This window comes from Chaetodon trifascialis, chromosome 12, assembly GCF_039877785.1.
Source record: "Chaetodon trifascialis isolate fChaTrf1 chromosome 12, fChaTrf1.hap1, whole genome shotgun sequence".
Lineage (NCBI taxonomy): Eukaryota > Metazoa > Chordata > Actinopteri > Chaetodontiformes > Chaetodontidae > Chaetodon > Chaetodon trifascialis.
Genome location: NC_092067.1, coordinates 18,612,951 through 18,636,292, shown reverse-complemented (window position 1 = coordinate 18,636,292; position 23,342 = coordinate 18,612,951). Strand labels below are relative to the sequence as shown.

The 23,342-nt window shown below is 44.4% G+C and overlaps 1 protein-coding gene across 5 annotated transcripts in view; it reads right to left on the bottom strand.

Moving 5' to 3' along the window:
- epha3 (eph receptor A3) overlaps window positions 1-23,342 on the bottom strand; it is a 445,799-nt gene that overhangs the window by 413,937 nt on the left and 8,520 nt on the right. For all 5 annotated transcript variants that reach the window (XM_070976187.1, XM_070976189.1, XM_070976192.1 and 2 more), the window contains exon 3: window positions 14,425-15,085. In XM_070976187.1, coding sequence (XP_070832288.1) covers window positions 14,425-15,085 — 661 coding nt within the window. The remainder of the gene's footprint in view (window positions 1-14,424; window positions 15,086-23,342) is intronic.

Sequence of the window (23,342 nt, the reverse complement as noted above, 5' to 3'; positions counted from 1 at the left end):
CTGGGGTCTCATCAATACTACACACACCTCAATTACCCGTGGCACTGAGCTGTCATCGCCAACCCCCACGCCCCTCCACACACACACACACATACACACACATACACAGTGATGTACATGAGGCCTCTTAATCAGGAGCTCTCGTTCCACTGAGTAACCTTTAATTCATTGTCAAAATTCTCACTAGATTTAACACAACAGACAAAACTGTGGTCTTTACTTGATCTTGAATGGTGATATTTATCAAATCTTAGCAGAATTTAGCAGCGCATCTCTGAAATTTGCAGGTTTGGAGAGTTTCTGTAAACAGCATTGAGTTGATAGGACACTAAATTCTGCAGGCTTTTGCAGAATCTGATCAAAATGTCACACTCCAGATTACATCTGGCTGCTTTGCTGTCTTTTGTGTGTGATACATAAAAAATATATATCATATCATATCAGAGGTGGATATCCAGGTTTTTGTGAAAGGCCAGAATCAACCTCCGCACACATCAATAAAGCACCAACAGCAGTACAAAGCGAACCAGAAAGGCAGGGAATCAGGCAGGAGTCAGTGCAGAGGCCGTGCATTAATCAGTGAGATTTCTCTAACATTCCTTGAGGCTTTGCACTTTGGCATCGCCTGCAGGTGCTGAAATTGAACACTTAATAGCAAAAGACTAGCAGAGCGGAAGAAATGGAAAAATTGGTCGGTTGTATCGCGAGGCGTGGGCCGAGCTACCTTCACCTTGACAAATGCCTGGTGCCATCCGTTTGAACGGGGAAAGATGAAGGGAAATGAATCGGAGGAGGTGGGGAAATCTGTGGATGATGAGTACAGTAATCTTGTTGGACACTGCTGTCTGCCATTTTTCTCTGCTCATCTTCACCGTGCCTCTAACCTTCCATGCATACAGTATTTGTGTGTGTGCGTGTGTGAGCGAGCGAATGTGTGTAATCTGTAAGAAAGGTCAACGCTCATCTCCGCAGTATCCCTCAACCTTTAAAGGTTGCATCCTTTGTCCTGGTATAAGTGACACTTTATTCCAGCCTCTTCAAGAGGACAGACTTAGACAAAGACAGAGCGAGAGAGGCCTCTAGGTTGAGAGCAGCAGCATTAAACATTTTTGGCAGCACAAACACTTGTTGACACACAGTGTTTGTGTTGTTAAAGGCGATGCCAAGGGGCTTCGACTGTGGGGCTAACTTTAAATACTAAGCTAGGGTTTGGCTTGAGCACCAGCAGCAACTCATTGATATCATGAGCCATTATCACAGCTAACGTTCTAACTTTATTTCACACCCATTTCCTTTGACTCCACCACAACAAGTCATATTTACTTGAGCATTCAGCTGTGGGATGGAAATCTGAGGAGGAACTCAGGGGTCCAAAAAGTCAGATAAGGAGCAGCAGATTACAATGCAGGCACAATAACATGCATGTTAATTAAATGTAGTGAAGTAAGGCAGGTGTAAATGTTACTGATGGTAAAGCATGACAAAAAAAAAAAAAAACACACTCGAAAACAACTCATGTTTGTATGTTAGAGAAAGACATCGACAATGCAACCATATGCAAAGTTCATGTTTTGTGCATCAGCATTCATAAAGTTTGAAAGATTTATGAAGAAGTCTGGACGTGTGTTTGATATTCCTTCAATATATATTTTTGAAAAGCGCATTTTCATCCCTTGCACCAGATATGGCCAAAATATCTGTCATGTATATACACGCTTAGCTCAGTGCTATTATTTGCTATGCATGTAGCACATCTTTGCCACTTATCTCACCGTCTAAATCTCATGTAATTTGTATTTTTCTTCATATTTCACGTGCAGAAACAGCATTCCTTGAGTTGCAGAAACCGCGTCCGAGCAACATGAATGAATTAAAGCAGTTTGTTTGACAGTCGCTGGAGGAAGCACTTGAAGCAGTCCATAAACTCTCATGCACACACATTCTTCACAGTGCTTTGTCGGATGCTGGAAATTGGTAGTGGGAGATAAAAACCAGCCTATTCAGTTCAAATGGTTCTTATCGGGATAGTGTGGTCAGTGAAGAACATAAAGGCGAACACAAAAGCGGGAAAACATACACACACATACACGCAGCTGTGGGCCTTTAAGGGTGTCCGGCGTGGTCGAGCTTTGCAGTCTCCACGCTCGGCTGCTCCGGGCATGCTCTGTTGTGCTTGGCATTCAGAGTGCAGGGACAGCTAAAGGCGTGATCGCTGAGGCCTGACCGCCTTTAATCAGCACACGCAAAGTGACACACACTCATATGCATACACAACAGCCATACATATCTCACACGCAAATGACCCCTCCTCTCCCACAGATGCATACATTCACACGCGTACACACCAGAGGGCATGTCATTTCATCTGACACCATTTCTAAGTCAACCGCCGTGGCCGAAGGTAAAATGTCACCACTCTCCCTCGTGCGGGTGGATGGGGATGGCTAGAGTATGCAATAAATGAGTGCAGGGACCTTTTCCTTTATCTCTATCAAATGTGGGAGTCGGGGGAGTCAAGGATGCATGTAGTCTGAGTCCATGGATCATTTCAGAAAGGCAGGGCTGTCTGGGACGTCAGTGACTCTTCCACAGGGGCACAAGCTGAGAAATAAGTGAGAAATAAGTTCTCTTGAGATGAGTTACTTTAATTTTTGTGTGCTAACGTGTGTGTTTTGGCAAGGAGTGAATGGAGTCCTCTCACTTTGGATTGCTTAATGTCTGAAGTTAAAGAAGTTCTGCATGGTCTATAAGACATCTTTACTCCAAAGTTCTCTTTGTTGAGCGCCGTCGCTGAGAGTGACCACGAAAGTGAAGGTCACTTCCTGCTCAAGTTTACGCTGCTGGCTGAGGTCTTATTTGAAGGTCACAACAAACACTGACCTGGAGTGGCTTTCTGGCTCTCTTTACAATGGCCGCCCAATATAGCCGCCGCAACAAACAGGTGCTTACGTTATCCCTTTGACCCAAACTTTTGAACAAAGCCCAGGTAGCAGTGATTCAGCAGAAAGGAAGCTATGGCCTCAGCCTTGCAGATGTTTGCCTTCATCACACTCACAATTAAACTGCAAAGTCCTGACCTTTGCTCTTGATATCACGTTAAATGAATATTACAACCAATGCCAGCACACTGCTCTCACCATATCAAGCCCAAATAGATTGGAACAGCCACAGTACCCCATACTGTGTTTCCTACAGCACACCTCGGGAAGCTCAGGCATAGTGTGCATGAAAAGAGTGCAATAAGAAATTTGACAACCTTAGGACCTGTAACTGGACCTGAAAACTCAACTGAAGCATTTTCACAGCCTTTCATTCCAACCCTTGAAATTTTTTTTAAACTCGCCTCTGACCAGGTTCCTTTGATCCGCTCCAGCCTGCTCTGGGTCAGAAAGACGAGCGGTGTTGACAGGCAGCGAGTCCGTCCCAAGGCTGTGACGCAGCAGAATGAAGATACATTCTGGAAACTCTGGAAATTGATGTCTTCATGGATAAATGTAGACTGGAGGACTTTTGAATGCGCGACAGGTCAATGAAAGATTGGTTTGACAAACATAAATGAATTCACAGAAGAAGTTAAAGCATATTTTAACTCGAGCGTCGGAATGTGTGTGTGTGTGCCAGTGAGAAGCGGCTCCTGCTGTGGTAAGCACTTTGTCTTCCTTTCCTCACCTCTGCTCACTTCTGGTTTACTAATGACCTGTATATATTGACAGACACGTCTCTCACACTTATACCCTGCACTTATACTCTCTCTCTCACACACACACACAAACACACAGATCCCAGAGGAGCTCTGAAGCCTTGCTTCCTGCAGGCCTGATTAAGATGGAAGACACAAACAATAAAAACAGCAAGGTTACCATAGCAAGGTCAAACACTCACAAGCAGACACAGGTGAGAGGAAATAATCATATTCAAAAATACAAAGCGGGTGAGGTTAAACCACGGATCAGTTCTCAGCCTTTTTTCGCTCAAGGTCTTGCTGAGATCTATGACCATAATGTGGATGGAAAACACACAAAACCCAAAGTTATAGATACATAAATCCATGGATCAGGGTGGGGTGAAATGGAATAAATAAGGCTGATAAATTGCAGATCGTACATGCATTACATTACTGACCAGGTCAGATCATTAGTGGGCTGCTAGCAGATCAAAACAAGCTGACCCCTAAATCCCGCCGGGCGTGGAACGTCCTCTTCCCATTCGGGACACGTTCAAAGGAGGTGATCACTGCAATTCTCGACAATATGTGCAATTCAACCAGCGTGTAGCGTCTACATTTCAGAAATGTATTTTTGATGGACGTCGCCTCAATCTGCACAATGCAAATCGAGCCAGACAGCAAGTCAGACAAAGGAACACTGCAGTGAATTTTCAAAATAAAACACCCTGTGCAGACTCTGGATCATACATCAACAATGAATGCAAATAAAATAGACAAAAAAAGGAACTATTTATCTGTGTTACCCACTTACAATGGCAGAAGCACAAATGTCTGACACGCATCTGGTTTGCAGCCACGTGGAGGATGGAGCTAAGACGCTTTGCATATGGAATCTCAGGGTTAGGTGCCTCATCGCTATTATGTTGGAAATCTAAAATAAAAGAATAAAAGACTTCCAAAACAGTTTGAGAAGTGCAAGAAAAATCCCGCCTATCCTTCATCTGGCACCGGGCCCATATCTCAGCATGTTAACTTGGTGGGTGACTGCTTGGATCTGAACGTGTGCTATTAATGTGTCACATAATTTAGCACGGGAGAGCAGCGTAAGTGCTGTCAGTGAGGAAAGTGAATAGATCAAAAACACTGTGACTGTGAGATTCTGGAGTTCTCTGACAGATAAGTGCATCAGCTCTAACGTGTCACTACATCAATGCTTGCTGTCTTTACGGTAACTGGCTAAGGCCTTACTGCGGAATTACCATCAGATTTCCATGCTGTGCCCTTCCTCTCCAAAGTGCTAAAACAGACATTGCTGCCTTTGCTTGGCTGTCATTAAAGAGTGCAGTGTTTGTTGAGACAGAAAGGTTATTATCCTGACATCTGTGATGTGGCGGCACAGCGAGATCAGACAGCTGCCGGAAGACAGGCATTTGTGTGGTGACGCTTGTGTTTTTCAAAACCAAAATGACACTCAGCGGCGTCTCGTCACTGAACGCATCGCGGCTGTACAATGAGATGATTCTCCTGACGTCTACTCACAGTGTCACTATACATGCCTACAGGACGCGCTGAGATAAGTGAGACACTTGACAGCCAAAGCCCGCGGATGTGTCTGAGGTTGAGGGCATCTTCAGCACCAAGGACAGCAGACATCACACACGATAGATTTACAGTAATAGGCCTATTTTATTCATGAGTTAGATGCAGGATGTGATATATGCTCACATTGAATATCCAATGCTTGTAGTAGTGGTCTGAGAGACAGTAGTATTATGATAAGGCTCTTTGACAGCATCTGAGGATATGCATTCTGTGGCACTCTAATTTGCCTTATGTGCAGTCATTTAAACTCCAGCCCCTGCTGAAGGTGGACACCGCATGATATAAGATGGAGAGCTGTGAAGGGAAACACTGATAACAGGTAACAGAACGTGAGAAGAAAAAAAAAAAGGTTAAGTGCAAATGAGCTGCTGCTGATGCTGCAGATGAGAGTCCCTGGAAGTTATGACAAAAACATAAATAATAATGGCAAAAAAAAGAGGAAATGATGAAGCTACATAGTGTTCGCCCCACAAACGATGTTTGTATAATCAATTATTCAAAGGGCGGCACGGTGGGGCAGCAGGTAGTGCGCGTGCCTCACAGCAACAAGGTTGCTGGTTCGATCCCCGGGTCGGGCCTTTCTGTGTGAAGTTTGCATGTTCTTCCCGTGCATGCGTGGGTTCTCTCCAGGTACTCCAGCTTCCTCCCACAGACCAAAAACATGCTCATTAGGTTAATTGGTGACTCTAAAATTGCCCTTAGGTGTGAGTGTGAGAGTGAATGGTTGTCTGTGTATATGTTGCCCTGCAATCGGCTGGCGACCGGTTCAGGGTGTACGCCGCCTCTCGCACGTTGACAGCTGGGATAGGCTCCAGCCCCCCACAACCCCGACGAAAAGGGATAGTCGGGTATAGACAATGGATGGATGGATGGATTATTCAGAGGGACTTTTGTAATGTTTCATCAGTTTTTATGCTAAATACATAGAAAACTGAGTGGGATAAGCTCTCGTGTTGCCTTAAATAATCAGTGCATAAAATAGAGACAAAGAAAAGCAAAACATTTACTGACTCCTTTATCGTGTGACCTGAGTGTGTCAAGCTGTGGTGGAAAACCTTTTTATCAGCCAACTTATATTTGAGAGGAATGCACAAAAGAATTAGTGGAGCAATGCTGAGAATATATATATAAATAAATAAAAGGAGCAGACATGGCAGCCTCTGTGGATGTTGAATTGATAGCAGTATCGTCACAAATCACAAAACAAGCATTCTGCGCCAAAGAGTTTTCAGCGGGGGTCTGTATCCCAGTGACAGCTTGCTTTCTTTCTCTCTTGCCTTCACCTCTCCCCACCTCCTCCCTCTCCAACCTCCCTTTACAGCTTGCTCCCTCTCATCTATCAGGAATGATGGAGTGACTCCCCCGTTCCGCTCCCTCATTTCCCTCCCCCGTTGCATTACATGTGTATCCAAACATCCACTGTGTCTGTCAAGCAGGATGTTTCCCCGCAGTGTCCATCCCTCTGTCCTTGCCTGGGTACCAATTCACAGGCTTGCTCAGACACACACACAAACATTACACACTAGTGATGTCAGGAGTCCCGCGGTGATCGTCCATCAGTGTTAGTCCACACCAATCGGCTGCATGAGCAAATGCACAGAAGCACACGGACATACGTTTCCACATATGCAGAGAACTTATATATGTGTGTCCTTTTTCTTATTTTTTGTGTGCACATATGTTGCACACACACCATGTCTGTATGTACAGTGGACACACAAACCCATACATGTACATGCACACACACACACACACGCACATGCACACACACACACACACGGACACAAAGACCAACCACTGTGAAGTGGTCTTGTCAACTGACAGGGGCCTCTCCGACAAATAAACACCCCATCTATCTATCCTTCTTTCTGTTTCAAGCCTGGTTGTGTGTGTGTGCCCATTTGGGTGTATTTGTCTGTGTGTGTGTTAAGTTGGATTCCTGAGCCTGTGGTTACCAACAGCTTTGAAGTCCAAACAGCACCAGGGCCCCGGGGTGACGGGCTTACCCGCCACCCCCAGCCTGCACTGGAAGGCCCATAAAGAGAAAAGCAAACAGGCCATAATACCCCGAATGAGCAAACCTTTCCTGCATCTTTGGCTGCAGCCTCCTCCTTGGCCCCTGCACGCCAGAAACACACTCTCACAGACACACGCACACACACACACACACACACACACACACACACACACACACACACACACACACACACACACACACACACACACACACACCCCACATCAGTATACTATATGAGTGCACGCAGAGATAAAGAAGTAGACTGATTTAAGAGGGTCTGAGACAGAAACAGACATATGCTCATGCAGTATTTCAATCTGCGTGTACAGCAATGGATGAGCATATGAATGTGCTCTTTCTCTTCACTTCGTCTCTCTCTCCTTTGCATGAGGGTGCTCTCTTTCACACAGAGACGCAAACGCACCATAGAGTACATGAGCATATACAACACTTGCAGTTTCCTTGCTGCGAGAGAAATTCCTGGTTTTGGAGTACAGCTGAATGGTGTCTCTAATTAACGGTATGTTCATTATCTCTCTCGCTCTGTCTTTCTCACTCTCTCTCCCTCCCTCCAGTCAGATTACCCTCCCGGCTGCTGTGTTGTGGAGTGGGAGTCAGTATGATTGCTGCGGGCTTCTCTGCATGCCTTAATTAGCTCAGGATTTTTTTTTTGCACATCAAGGTTAGAAAAGATCCTCAAAAAGTCAAACATTACTAGAGGGGCGCAAAATGTGGGCAGTGATGAAAACACAGATGGGTCTGTTTGAACTGAGGATGCACTTTTAAACGCAGTAACACAGTTGCCTACAAGTCAAAAAAGTGGGTTAAGAGAGCGAAATCCAATGCAACATCCAAAAAAATCCCAAGGAAAGTCCCCAAAAGCCTCTGCTGCCTACTTTCTCTGGAGACAGCGCTCAGCTGTTCAGGAAAAAGTTTGTTTTGCTCATTCTGATTTTAAATAAGCTTAGGCCTCTCTGCCCGTCGGGATGGGATTCTGTGATTTCGGGGGGAAAAAAAAAATATGGGAAGCATTTTTACATTCGGCAAATTTTGATATAGTGCCGTGTTAACATCATGATTCAAGACCTTTCTCACTGGAGCACTCAATCCAGGCCTTGTCCTTTCATCCAGCCTCTCCTCTCATTTTCAGCTCCAAAAAGGCGAAATGCCAGGCAGCACACAGCCAAAAGGCTGCGGCGGAGAAAGCCTCCACACTAAACTAAACTGACAAGAGAGGAGGAGACTGATGCAATGGAACACCAGTGTTAGAGCAGAGCCATGTACAGTATAACACTTCATTCACCCAAACAAAGCCGCACACACTGGACAGCATGAATTGACGTGATTGTCTGGAGTGCTTTTGAAAACGTGTGAGGCGGAAGTATTTGGGAAACACCTGTTCTCAACCACGACTGTGGAGATGCCCCTCCACAAGTAACTGAATGGCAAACAGTAACAGGCTATTGTTACACTCTGCTAGACTGTGCAGCTCCCATTGTGAATGTGTGCAACTTTGGTATATGATGTGCAGCAGGGCGCTGCTGCAAAAGGGAACAATGGCTCAGGGGACTCAGTGAAGTGGATAAATAAAGGCCACAACACACACATGTACACACACACACACACACACACACACACACACACACACACACACACACACACACGCATGCACGCACGTACAGTACATGCAAAAAAGCATTTGGTGGCAAAAGAAGACAAGAAAAGAATCTGTGACTTATATTAGCCTGTTGCTGGATTAGAATTACTGTCATTGTAATTTAGGGGCTTTGGCGTTGACTATGTGTGTGTGTGTGTGTGTGTTTGTGTGCTTGTGTGTGTGTGTGTGTTGAACTGACATGTTCTTGTGGAGAGCCTGGCAGTTATATAATGGCCAACACAAACAAACAGAGTCCTTCCAAGGGACCAGAGGAGAGCCAATAGCTCCATGAATTCAGAGCACTCAGCCTCAACAGTCTGGTAGGAAAATATACAAAAAAACACAGCGCAAGAAAAAATGTGAGTGATGAGAAAACTGAAGAGGCAGAATGTAAGCAGAACCGTGAGACTGCTGGATCTCTGCTGCTTTTATTAACTGGCCTGAATGGGTTAATGGTTAGCATTGAGATTTATTCTTCTCAAGAATCAATACAACATTTATGGCACACATATAACTTTAATCCCTTAGAAACATTGGGAATAAGTGTAAAATGTGTTCTTAAAATGAAAGATTTAAGTGGATAGCATGAAAGTCTTTTATAATAAACAGCATTAAAGGATTTGTGATCACTAGAGAGGAAGAGAGACTCCAAAACAATCAGAAACAGAACAACGCTGGCATCTCATTGGAGTCCTTTCGCTTATTTGCTGAATCAAATTTAGTGATATTTTAGCTTTGGTGTGGTCTGATCCTGAGAAAAGTATGTGGCTTTCTTTGTGCCAGCTAAATGCTAAATGAATTTCATTTCCAAGCACCCTGGATCTCCGACATTTTCCATCAACCCTCGGGATCAGCAAACCAAAACAATGAGATGAAATATAGATAGAGACTCAGCGGGATTGGCAGCACTGCCAACCCCAGTGCAGTCAGCTTTGCTTAAAATCAGAACGTATAAAACGGATGTATAAAACCGAATGGATGAGACCTAAGCGCAAGTATTTCATCGGTCAGGTCGATGTAGGTTTGCGTGACAAAGTCAACGAAAGATGTGTAATGCGTCCGCTTGAAAGCCAAGCATGTCAGTGCATGAGGGCAGCAGCTAAATCACTTCAGCGACAGGGTGGAGAGTGATAGAAAACATTCGACATGAGATGGACGGCGGGCTTTGAACCGGCGGCCAAGACCATCAACCAGCGGGAGGGAGGGAGGGAGGGAGGGAGGGAGGGAGGGAGGGAGAGGCCGTAAACAAGGATTTGAAAATGCTGCAGTCATCAAAAACGAATCATTTTCGAACATGTATCATCAGTGCAAATTAATTTATTAGAAATCTCTACTTAAACAGATTAACTTGAAGTGCTTTTCTCTCATTTTCCATGTATAATAAGATATGTTGATAAATGCAGGCAAGACCAGCAACTCGGGCTTAAGTAGGCTTGAGTATATGCGTCCCTTTGAGTGTGCATACGGATTTACTGTATATGTGTAATTACAATAAGCATTACGCTGCGCGCAAGTTTGAGGATTGTGTAACTTGATAAATCCAGTAAGAATGTAAACCTGCGTCCCTCCTCGATGTACAGCAGAACAGCTGCTTGCATTTGCAACGCACACACACACACGCGCGCGCACCGAAACTCGACAGACAGACATCCGTTTGCTGTTTTAGGATCAAATTAGGGTTGCAGGAATTTCACACTGATGGTAGATAGGAGTTAGTTCACCTGCTGCAGTCTGTTCTAATGACAGATGAAAGACTGACTTAGCGAGATTAGATCTGGCCTCACATTCTCCGCGGAGAGGCCGAAGCCTGCGCACAAAACATACTGTAATCCAGATGATGACTGACGCGTCCATTCACCTCGTACAGCCTGAAAACCCCCGTCCCCTCGCCGCGCTTCTCCCCGACAAAAGATCCGATAACGTGTTCGGCCCTGATATGGATGATGAAATATCAAAATACGCTCACAGTAATATACACTGTATCCTGTGAAACATGTAATGACGCACTGCAGCCAGTGGCCACACACACATGCTCGTACACACTCTCATAACAGCAGCTCACACATGGCGTCCCATTGCCAAAGCCAGACAGAATTCATGTGTTCGTTTGAAGGCGCCACTGAGAAAACATCCTCGCTTTCACAAACATTTCTGGGTATGCGCACGCACGCACGCACACACACACACACGCATACATACGCACACACACACACACACACACACACAGCCCTGCAAGATAATGACAGTCTAATACTAGAGTGTATTCTGTTAAAGCCCTTAAACACACTTTAGAGTCTGTATAAACAAAGGCAACTGCTCTCTCTCTCTCTCTCTCTCTCTCTCTCTCTCTCTCTCTCTCTCTCTCTCTCTCTCTCTCTCTCTCTCTCTCTCTCTCTCTCTCTCACACACACACACACACACACACACACACACACACACACACACACACACACACACAGAAAAGAGGGGGTAAATGGAAGATGCTGCTTGAAGGAGTTTGGTCAAAGAAAACAAAGCATGAAATATTCATTGAAGGTTCTCCATCCACATCTGACTCAGAGCTAACAGTCAAAGCTAACAACACTCAATGTAAACACCTCTGTCAGGGTCTGCTGAGAGGCTGCTCCCTGACAGCATGTATGTTTAATTACTAGATCACTAAACAGCAATAAAGGGAAATGTATTCAGTTATTGAATATGTCAAACTCTCTCTGAATGCATTAAAATAGGACTAAGTGAGTTTTGGGGGCCAAATTTGAGCCTGTTTGCAGGTCTGTGGGATGTAAATCGTTGAGGAACGGTGCATCAGACATCTGTTTCATCCTGTTTTATCTGGCTGTACCACTGTAAATATGTTTTTGTCTTTTTCTCTGTCTGTCTTTTAGGGTGACCTAACCCCATGCACTCATCTATCTGTTAACACAAAGGGCCTGAGGAGCGAGCTGCGCGCTGGGGCCCCCGACGCCTGCACTCGGGGGCTGTGGGGGCCTGTTGGTGCAGCTGTCCCACTCCAGGGTAACATAAGACCTTATTAGAGTCCATTAGACCTCTCTGAAACCAATAAGAGATTGTCAAATACATCCAAACATTCACACAATTCACAGAGAGACAGGAAGTGAAAGGAGGGCGGTAGGAAGGGGGACAGGGGTCTGCCATTTGTGCGCATAATGTCCTGTTCTCGGATCTACAACTTTTCTCCTTTCAAATTTGGGAGGAAAGGCAAAATTTATGGATTGAACATTAAATAATTTTTGTGCAGAATGTGATAAAGTTTATTTTCCGGTTAATTTATTCTATAATTTGGATAGTGACTTTGAAATGGCATGTAGATATGGGACAGTTCCAGTTGAGAGCTATTCTAACTTTCAAGGTTGTCAACGCCCCTTTTTTAATTAAAAATAAGGTTCAGAAGTGTCTAAGTAGCACATTTCTATCTCATGCTAATCCTTGTTTTTGGTGTAATCTTCCATCCCGCCGAGTCTGTTTACATTTTGTACATATTAGGTTTTCATATGACAGCTGCGACAAAGTTTCTGCTCACATCTGGACAGTGAGACAGCCTCGTCTGGAGTCCACAGCCCCAGAAAAAGAGCTTCCCTTTGCCCTGACAGCAGGGGCTTGACCTGGGAGACAGTCTTTGATCTTTAATTAACACTGAGCACGGCTCCAGAGAGGAGAGAGCTGATGAACGTGGGAGCATTCAGGACCTGCACCAACAACCAGGACTTAGAGAGCTAAAGACAGGCTGCGTTTTTCCTCAAACGTCCAGCACCTTTTCAACTTTAAACGAGCCACGTAACAGCCGCAGTGCAGAGGTGGCTGCTTTCAAATAGATGCTGTGTCTGGCTTCTTAAGCAGGGTGAGGAGCTCACTGAAACTGAGAAAAGAGGAGCACGACGTGGGCCGCAGAAACCAAACAGCCACAACAAAGAGGAGCTTCTGTCTCTTTTGCCGAAGCTACTGTGAGCAGTTTTCTCTTTGGAGAGACATGATGAAAATATATAAAATCATAAATCATTGGGGCATGAAGTAAGCGAGTATATACTACTTTTATTGTTATTTTACATTATCGAAAATGTATTTACATATGTTTGCGTGCTTTTTCAGAAAAATGTATCGATACCATATGTAAAAGGACACTATTATGCAGCTGTCCCACCAGACAAGCTGCTATACAGATGCAAACTGTAATTGATGAAAGCTGTTAGAATAACCACAGAAGCCACACACTGGAAATTGAATTTTGCACATTTATCTTGTTATCCGCATGTATATATGCAACCCTTTATGAAGGGCAAAATGAAAAATTCAGAAAAAATAAACATACTCTCATAACTATGACATAGTCAGTTTTAATCATGCTGGGATGTCACGTGTGGAGAGGCTCATCGTGATGTTTAACTTTTGAGCCCACTGGTTGCTTCATCCCAAAGGGGACACATGTACTTAATGTTTTTGGCAAAGCAGCCGCGGTGAAATAAAGTGAAACGAAGGGGAACAAGGACAGTCAAAGGACAATCACAATCAATAACAAGCTGCCTGGAAAACAGCTGCATCTGCTTGTAAAACCATCAGGTACGGGGCGTTTCACAGAGCGATGTGTCAGCCCAGTGCAGCAGGAGCCAAAAAAATCTTTAGTGACTTCTATCATTTTGACATTTTTCTTGCCAATAACCAACTGGCAACAACTCAAATCAGTCTCCCTGCAAAACATGTGTGATGATGATGTCCAGACAGACTGAAAATGAAAGGCAAAGTCAGGCGGCCAGACGCTTAGTCCTCGACTTTTGCAACCACCTCCAGAGGCGACTTCGGGGTGAGATCGAGTATCTCCAGACTCCAGTGTCTACCCACTCATGACTCCACCAACACCCACAACCAGCACCGCAACTATTCCATTATTCACCATCCATTCCAGCCCACTCCTTTCTTCTGCGTTATCAGTCCCATCCTTGCTACTCTGGTTAAGATCTTCCCATAGCTAATGATGTGTCACAGAGAAGATTACTATTGAACTACTGCACGCTGCAGCCCGTAGCTCAAAGACCTGGAGAATACATCACACACATGCATGGAAATATATACATGTACAGCTATCCCTGAACATTCTGGGATCCTTGGGTTCTTTTGAAGGCATCATACAGAATCCACATGCGCACCCAAACGCACACACACGTGTACACGAAGGTTGGGCATCAAACATTAAAGGTTTTTTTGCGGGCTGACAGATATGAAGTGTGACAGTCTTCTCATCAAACACTTTGATTTGCCGAGGCTCCACAGTTTGCAGCCTTTGCACACAGTATTTCAAACAAGGACAGAGAAAAAACTTTTTAGCCTGCAGGTTGCAAGATAGGTGAATCAGAGAAATGAGGGATTAGATGAGAAGAAAGGTAGTCGACAGACAGAATGAAAGGGTGACAAAGAAAGCATGAGAGAACTGTGAAATAAAAAGCATGACTGAGAGAAGAGCTGTCTTACTTTGGCAGGTGTTGCTCCTCTCCTCGTACCCTGGGTTACATAGACACTTCCCAATAGGCACGAGCCACTCCCCCTCCGTGCTGCAGTACATTCGTGGCGGCTCCTCCTCTTTGGAGTGATTGACACACGAGCCTTTGACCTCCACCAGCGACTGGGAGTCCATGGGCACCGTATCGGGGAAGGAGGCCAGATTCCTCACAGTGTATGGGCACTTCTTGAAGTAAACCCTCACTGACACCAAAGCTACACAGGCGCCCACGTCCTGGAACGCCAGGTAGAAGCCCTTCTTGGTCATGGGACCCACCTCGCGCACCTCGGTGTTGAGCTTGAGGATGCGATCTCCGAGGTCCATTTGGGTGAAACTCTCATCAGCGGCGATGGTGTCGATCTTAGAGAACTGGTGCTCTCTGAAGTGGCTGCCCTGGTCGTCGTCCGTCTCCAGGTAGAGGAGGTTGAAGGTCTCCTTGCAGGTGCCCAAGACCAGCGGGATGGAGTTGCAGTCCCTCAGGGTGAACTTCAGCTCCACGTAGATCTTCTGGGCTGACTGGCGAGGGATCCAGTTGGTGCGAAGCCAGTTGTTCTGGCTGTACTCCATCACGTTGCAGACCTGGAAGGTCCTGATGGGAGTGTAGTGCTCATCCACCCCGCTGATCTCCTCCCACTGAAAAAGATGGAGAGAGGGAGAGGTGGAAGAGAGAAACAGAGGGGGGCAAAAAGGAGCAACCACGTGGAAGGGGAAAAAATGGGGCAAATTTGAAGGAAAAGAGAAAAGAGAGGGATGCAAAGGAGGGATAGTGGAAGAAGCAGACAGTTATTAGGTAAAAAAGATGTGAGGATAAGAGGAAAAATAAGGGAGAAAGAGAGCAAGTGAAAGGTTTGGGGTCAAAAGAGAAGAAAAGGGGCAAAGATATTGGAGGAAAGTTGCAGAGGAAGGGAGAGGAAAGAAGGAGGACGGAGTCAGAGAAGGAGGAAGAAAGAGGAAAGGAGGGGAAGATAGCAGAGAGAAAAATAAAGTTATCTCCACCCTGTAAGCATTTACACATGAATTATTTAGATTCAGAGTCACTCTTGCTGAATACTAAGCATCTAATAAACACTTAAGGGTGAAAAATCACACTACCAGATCTCTTGTAAATTACTCAGATTAATTAAAAGCAAACTTGCTGCCTCAGCCAAATTTTCTAGATTACAGCACTGTGAAAATATCTCAGAGAAAAGTATGATTCCCATATCCGTCCCACTAAATTTGTGTAAAGTTGTTTAATTGCTGTTAAATATTAGCAAAATCTTATAGTGTTTTTTTCCACCCTTGTACTAACATGTTTTTTCTCTACAAGTGAGAACTTTCAAGCTGCAGTCTTGGTTATTTGCATCACAGTACTACGGCTACTAAAGGAAAACGTGCTGAATCCACTATGAAACAAAAGAAGCTACGAAGTATAGACAGATGTGAGTGTATACCAGGAACGTTCGTGTCTATCTTACATTTTCCCTCCACTGGGAGAAAGCAATGAGGAGGAGAGGAGAAAAAAGAAAGCGGGGTCATTCCTTTTGAATTCAACACAGCGGGAAGACTCATTGATCATGCGCTTTGGCTTCGCTGTCCAGGCAAATCAACACTGAATCAGAGCGATGATGAATGGGCAAACACCTGAAACACTGGGCTCATTGTGATTAAAATGACAGTCATTAGAATGAATGGGCCTAAATGCGCAAATGGATGCTTTTTCTATTTTTTTTTTTTCCTTTCCGTTGAAATTCAGAATGGACGCACGTCTGAATGAGGAGCGCTTTCTTCAGAGAGACAGAGAAAAGAGAAACACTTTCTGGGTAAGTGGAAACTGAATTATCGCTCCTTTCACACAAGCATTAATGGAAACATAAACCCACACACACATATACATTCACATAAGGCTCATGTGAAGTGTTTTAAGTCCCATAGCAGGCGGACACAGCAGGTGCTTTCAGGCCCAACACAGAAATTAATGACGAGCTAAGAAAGTCTCGGTTCTCTATTACATGTTTTTGTGTGCGGGTGTGTGTGCGGGTGCGTGGGTGTAAAGCACATCTATGAGCGCCTGGTGTTCAAGGAGCTCTCAGGCTGAAGGATGGCCACTTGCTTTTCATGTCACAGTAAAGTTAATGAAACACCCCTGAGAGAGAGAGAGAATAAGAAAGAGGGAGCGGGAAAGAAAACTAGAGAAAGTGAAAGAGACAGAGCTGAAAAATAGCAATAGGGAAAAGGAGGGAGAGATAAAGCGAGAGGAGAATTGAGGGGAGAGATTCCATTGGTGTTTAGTCTCCCCCGTCATGCCTTCCTTGGCGTCACCTCATTCATCAGAGTGTAGCCCAAGCTCTCCATAGGTCCAACAATAACAATGAAACGTAGACAGAACTGAGTGGGGCTTAATACAAAGAGGCGAAGCTAAACTTAACATTTCACCTCATTTTACTCAAGAGTTTAATCGCTTGACTCGAAATATATGTAGAAATAATGAGGTGGCGACGTGCAGAAAGGTTTGATGATAGACTCTGACACAACAGAAAGCTGAGGGGAGACACAATCTGCCACGATGATTAGTGATTCTGGTGACGTTGTGTTTAATAAGACAATGCACTTACTTGAACAGAATAAAAAGGAGGCATCCTAATCTGCTTCAAGCTTTATATATATATCTATATAAATATATAGAGAGAGATATGTGTGTTTTCTGTCATAGTTAAATGCCTTTCCACCAGGATTGAAAGCAATACAACAGCAGTGATCCGTAACTGCTGTTGCTTAAAAATACTCAATGGAAACATTACCTGCTAAAAATACACAATGCAGAAACATACAGATTCACAGTCTGTTCAGAAATAAATGAAAATAGGCCACTCATGTCAATGACGGCACTCCAACTCACAAAGTTAAAATGTGTGTATAGAGCCACGCATATCTTATATATCCTAGAAGTCACATTGATACATAACTAATTAACAGCAGCAAAATTGCTGTGAGAAAAACATAATGTTGCAGGAGTTAGATTTTCTCTGTAAGATATCAGTGCAGAAATGTTTATCCTTCATTTGCTTTCCTTTTATATATGTGTGGGATTGTATCATAAAGCACTCAAAGCATTTACTAATGATTACAGGAAGATATTTTTCTTGGTCAGATATTTAAAAAGTTAATGCTGACTTGAAGCATTGGACAGAATGTGTCTACTGCATCTATATTTTCTGAAAAACCATCTTAACTGAAGTGTTTCAGCAGGCGCAAACCCTGGTCTCTGCTGTACAATAAGACACAATGAGACGACAGGTTGCACCTTAGAGCGACAACACAAGTGGAAAGCAGCAATGTGGCCTTGAGAACACGTAAAACACTCAATATTACAGCAGGAAAAAAATCTTTTATCAAATATAATGAGTGCACGGCCTGTACTGTATTTAAGCACTGGCTCTGTCTTTCTATCTAACTCTCTATGATCTAATGAAAAACTTCAGAAGATGGAGCAAATGTAAATGGAGCAGACTTAAGTATCCACTCTGGACTGCGCCGACCCTGTCTCGTTGCTTCAAGAGCTTCTCCACTTATTCAGAAAATGATTCTTACATTTCACTGTGCCACACTTAATTTTCCTGTACCCTGAAAAGTAAACCACTCTGACAAAATTGGTTTCAAACAGAACAAGTGGCCTGAAGGTGGAGCGCTCAGTGTGTGTGTGTGTGTGTGTGTGTGTGTGGGTGGGTGTGTGCCTGTGCATCTGTGCTTCTGCATGAATGTGTGTGTGCATATTTCTTTGTGAGCAGATGTCTGTGTGAGCTGCAGGCTTTATGTCTTATCCCTTTATGTACTTTCAAGTCCACCGATATGATGCAAACTGGGCTAAATCTGAAGCGACTGTTTTTGTTTCTGTCTTCGGGAAGGGTCTGAAGTTTGCCGAACACAAACACACGCACACGGGGCTCGAAATCAAACCCAGGTGTGTGTATGCGTCTGAGCGCATGTGTGTGTGTGTTGGGGACAGAGATGACTTGACTTGAGCGTGTCTCTGCCAAAGTAAATGAGACCTCTGCTGTGATGTGAGGATCCCCCTCTGGAGGATAGCATCTATTACATGGAGCTCTCCCCCCATCCCCAAACATTACATCATACGAATGATCTCCTCCAACCTTGATTCCCGTCCCCGGGCTAGTTAGCTAAGGCTTGTTTTATTGTCTTTTGTTGTACAATGGGGAAGAGAGAGATAGGAAATAAACAGAGAAGGTCTCAACTTAATTATCCAGCCTCCAGATCCAAAAAAGCATCCGTTCGGACAGAGTGACGTGCTCCGTGGTCCAGTGGAGGTATCGCTTGTGCAGACTGAAATGGCATTACGTACTACAGCACCCATGAGTCTGCAGCCGCTGCTATGAAGACATAACCAGCCACAGACTCAGAGCTGCAGCACTCTCTGGGCACTTATTTCAGTGCGTGAGTGACAGTGTCAGCAAAACTCTCCACCTAGAGGCCACATTTTTACATCCACTACTTTTCACACACACTGCAATAGCAGGAAGCTCAGCCACCAGCAGAGGCAGCTCCCACTGTGAATGCATGGAGCTGTTTGTATGTCAACCAGGGTAAATAAAGGTCTAAAGTGAGCAGCCACCCCCTTGTTTATCTCCAGGGGGGCGTAACTCCCCTCTCCCTGCCCTCTAATTGATATATAACAACACTATGACCCTACGCCAGTCCTCCTGACCTCTGACCCCGACCCCTGATGGTCACAGTCGGGGCACAGTTTGGCGTGATCCTGCCCCCGGTTCCTCTGATCTGTGCTGTAGGTGAAGCACTAAAGGGACAGTAAAACGGAGCGCGGTAACTTGACCCGCTCGTGACGTGACAAGCATGGCAACAGGCACGTCTCAGAGTCACCGAGTCAGCGCACCAGTTCACCCACTTCAAAGGCACACAGGTCAATGGGAGTTAATGGGCCAGTATATGGGCCAGTATAAGGTAACAATGCATTTATACCAAGACTTGTTGTGTTTTAGGAAACAAGGTTGACATTGAGCATCCTCTGTTACAAGGTTCAACCATAACGGCTTTATTTTTTGTGTCCTGCTGGATTCTACTTGTGCTATGTCAACAATTAGATACGGCCAGGAATCATGATAATGTGTAAATATGTTAATATGTAAAACATAATACAACTCTGATTCCGGAAAAGTTGGGGTGCTGAGTAAAACATAAATAACAGGATGTTTCTGACACATTCTCAATTGAAAACAGCACAAAGACAATATATCTAATGTTTTTTCTATTTGATGTAGCAACATGCTCCAAAAACACCTGTATGGAACATTTCACAAGTAATCAGCTTCAGTGGTAACAGGTGATAGTGTCATGATCGGGTATGAAAGGGGCATCCTGGAAAGGTTCAGTCGTTCATGAGCGAGGATGGAGAGAGGTTCACCACTTTGTGAACACATGATTGTATACAGGATATGACTACATGGGCTCAGGAACACATAAAACTGTTGTCAGTAAACACAGTTCATTTGCATATGATTGCATTTTACACAGCTACCCAACTTTTGTGGAATCAGGGTTGTATTGATATTATTATCTTTAAATCAAACTCATTTCTACATGTTAAAATAGACTTGTTAACTGGGGATTTCATATATAAAGTATCTACAGCTGTCCTCAGCTGGAGAGGGGCAAATCTAAAAACTGGAGCGTCCACAACAAGTGCGGAGCCTGCTTACATTCATGGAGGTCAGTGGGGTCACAGACACGACAACTGCGGCATATCAGTCAGAGGACATTTCATCAGCCGGTCTTACCGAGGGGAGACCCAAACACACACTTCATGCCTTCTCTTCTTCGTCCTTCCTCCTGTTTTTGAACGGCTCCGAGCCTCGCCCTGCTAATGCTTTGCTCAAGGACACATCAGCAACAACTGATGAAGGATGCTGGAAACTATTTTTAATTAACTCACGCTGCATTCATAACACTGTGGGTTGGAACTGTCATCAGTTTTTAACGACACAAAGGTCTAATTTTTTATTGTTCTGGGGAATATTAATGCAAAATTGGGATATATTTATGAGGTGAATTTGATAGAGGTTTTAAAATGTTGTCATGCATCAGGTGCTTTTACCAGGAGGAAAGTAACTATATCACACTTTACACTTCCTCCTCCTCTCTTGTCCCAAACCTCGTTTATGGATGGGCTTTTCTCTGGGCGGGGCGAGTGTTTTATGCTGGTCAGGCTGATTTCATAGACGGGGTGGCAGCAGTGCATGGGGGGCTTAAAGAGCCCTTGGGTGACTAAAGAAGTTGAAACAGCCATCTGTACTCTCAGAGAGAAAAAAACTGAAAAAATAGAAAGCTGGCTGATTGAAGTGGTGGACCTAGTCCAAAATACAAAAAGCCATGCCATAGTATGCCCACCCCTCCCTCCTCCACCCTCTCCTCCCAGACCTGAGAAATGGAATGTGAGATGTGAATGTCTGTGTGTGTGTGTGTGTGTGTGTGTGTGTATTAAATGTTTCTCATTATTCCTCACAGTATATGCAGAGTTCACACACTGTGACTGTGCCTTTTTTCTGCAGATGTCAAGCTTCTTCATCGCAATACAAAGGTCTGGTCAGCGCCATTGTTACTTAGCTTTTATAAAAGACTCACACAGTCGTGTACAGAGCATGTACGTAAGCATGTATAAAATATTTCTAACATTTACAATCAGGATATTTCACTGCATGTACTTTTTTTCTTGGGATGCTGATGTAGCAGTCCGATTGACTTCATATATTAGTGATTTTTCAATAATGAAAAAATGTTCTGTAACATCTGACAAACACTTCTTTGCATCATAAACCCCCCAAACTATTACTGAAAATGCTGCAAAAGTTCAAAAATGCCTCTTGATAGCTGACCTGAAGCGAACTTGTGGGGTTCAATGACTTTTCTAGCCTTTCAAAAGTTTAAATATTGAATATCTCAGCGTTTCAGTTGAACGTATCAAATTGCACATTGTGAATCGCTAAGCAAAAATGTGTGTTTTTTTTTAAACAATCATGTGAATACAAAGCAGTTCTGGCAAAACATCAATGCAGTCGTATCCCCTGTTGGTTCCTATGAAAAATGGACCTCGCTTCGCGTGTGCCCATTAATTCTATTTTGTATGCGCAGCCAGCGTCTGGGGTGTTAGTTTGTTGCTGAAGAATGCTTTCAAAGCACGCAAGAATGTAATCTTTAACACTCTTTAGTCTTGTGAAGGGCTAAGCCCCCTGGACACTGCTCAGCAATCAGCCTGCCTCCCAGACAGATAACAGTATATCTGGATCACACGCACTCACACACATACACACACGCGCGCACGCACATACACTTGTCAGTCTAGTCGGTGGCTCTGGAGTGAACATCCTGGGGAGGCTAAGCTCTTAATTTGTTGTGACCAGAGCACGTTGTGTCTCGGTAGGCCAATAGCCACGGCCTCTCCATCAATGTGAATGAGTGTTTGTGTGTGCGTGTGTGTGTGTGCGTGTGTGTGTGTGTGTGTGTGTGTGAGAGAGAGAGAGAGAGGGCTCGGTGCTACTGCCACATTATGAGAAATCATTTGTGAGCAGCAGTCTCTCAGGGCAGGCTGCTTATCGGAGCGCAGTCAGTGGATGACGTGAGTAATTACAGATGATTCACCTTGAGGACTTGATCATCAGCAATATCTCTCTCTCTTTCTCTCTCTTTCTCTCTCTCTCTCTCTCTCTCTCTCTCTTTCTCTCATCCTCTCTTGCCCCTCCCCCTCTCCTCTCTTTCTTCCTCTCTTCATCCCATTTGCCTCTCTCTCTCTCTCTCCCTCTTTTTGATCCTCTCCTATCCCTTCTCTTTTTCTCTGGAGTCGTTCTCATTTAAGAATGACATTGGCTTCCATTCCCGCAGCATTTTTATGAACTGTACAGCCGCTCGCTTTTCTTCTGAACTTATTCAAAGCCAATGACTTGAAATAAAGCAGAGCTTGCTGCGCACGCTGCATAACCTCTGTCACGCATTCCAACGCCCACCGGTCCGCATTTTCCTACTCGCTCGCACGTGAGTCACTTCCATCAGCATAACATCAATCTCTCCCTTCAAATGGTCACGCGATTGTTCCCGTGGCCTGCAATTGTCTTTGGACTAAATGCGTTTTAGACAGCCTGCAGTTGTTTTTTTTTCCTTTGGGTCATTTTTTCATTGTGGTTCAACCTCATGAAGAAACTGAGCGCCGGCGATGTGACGGTGCCAGCGCTGTATATGGCCGAGGGAAACAAGGTTTGGCAGCTCCACGGAACAAATGACTGGATTACCTTAAGCCACTGCCAAGGAGTAATTCTAACACTTAATAAAGGGAAAAGGAGGAAGTGTAGTGTGTGTGTGTGTGTGTGTGTGTGTGTGTGTGTGTGTGTGTGTGTGTGTGTGTGTGTGTGTGTGTGTGTCAGTGGGCTAGCCCCAAGGCACAGTAGTCTAACTAGTTAGACAAATAAACACTGAGCGAGAGCCCACTGGAGGGACTTTGGTAGCAGAGAGGGAGACAGGCTGATAGATGAGGCTGCAGACATTGTTTTTCAAAAGTATGGGACCACGTTGCTACGACACCGCTGCTTGTTTTTTAATGAAAGCCGCACAATTTTCACATGCGACAGTAATTTTTGCCACACTGGAAAAGTTTGTGCCAAGTTTCGGCACAAAATCTTCAAAATGACTGATTTTTTTGCACTTAAACACTCTGAGATTGAAGCATCCCAACAGAGGTTAAATCCAGACTTTGATTAGAGGCTTTTTCTTTTTTAATATACTAACCCCTAACGGTCAAAAACTTGTGTTTTAAAAGACGAGCAACGTGTGCGACAGACAGGATGAGGTGGTGCACATTTTCAATTAAGAACAAATGGACTCATGTGAAATC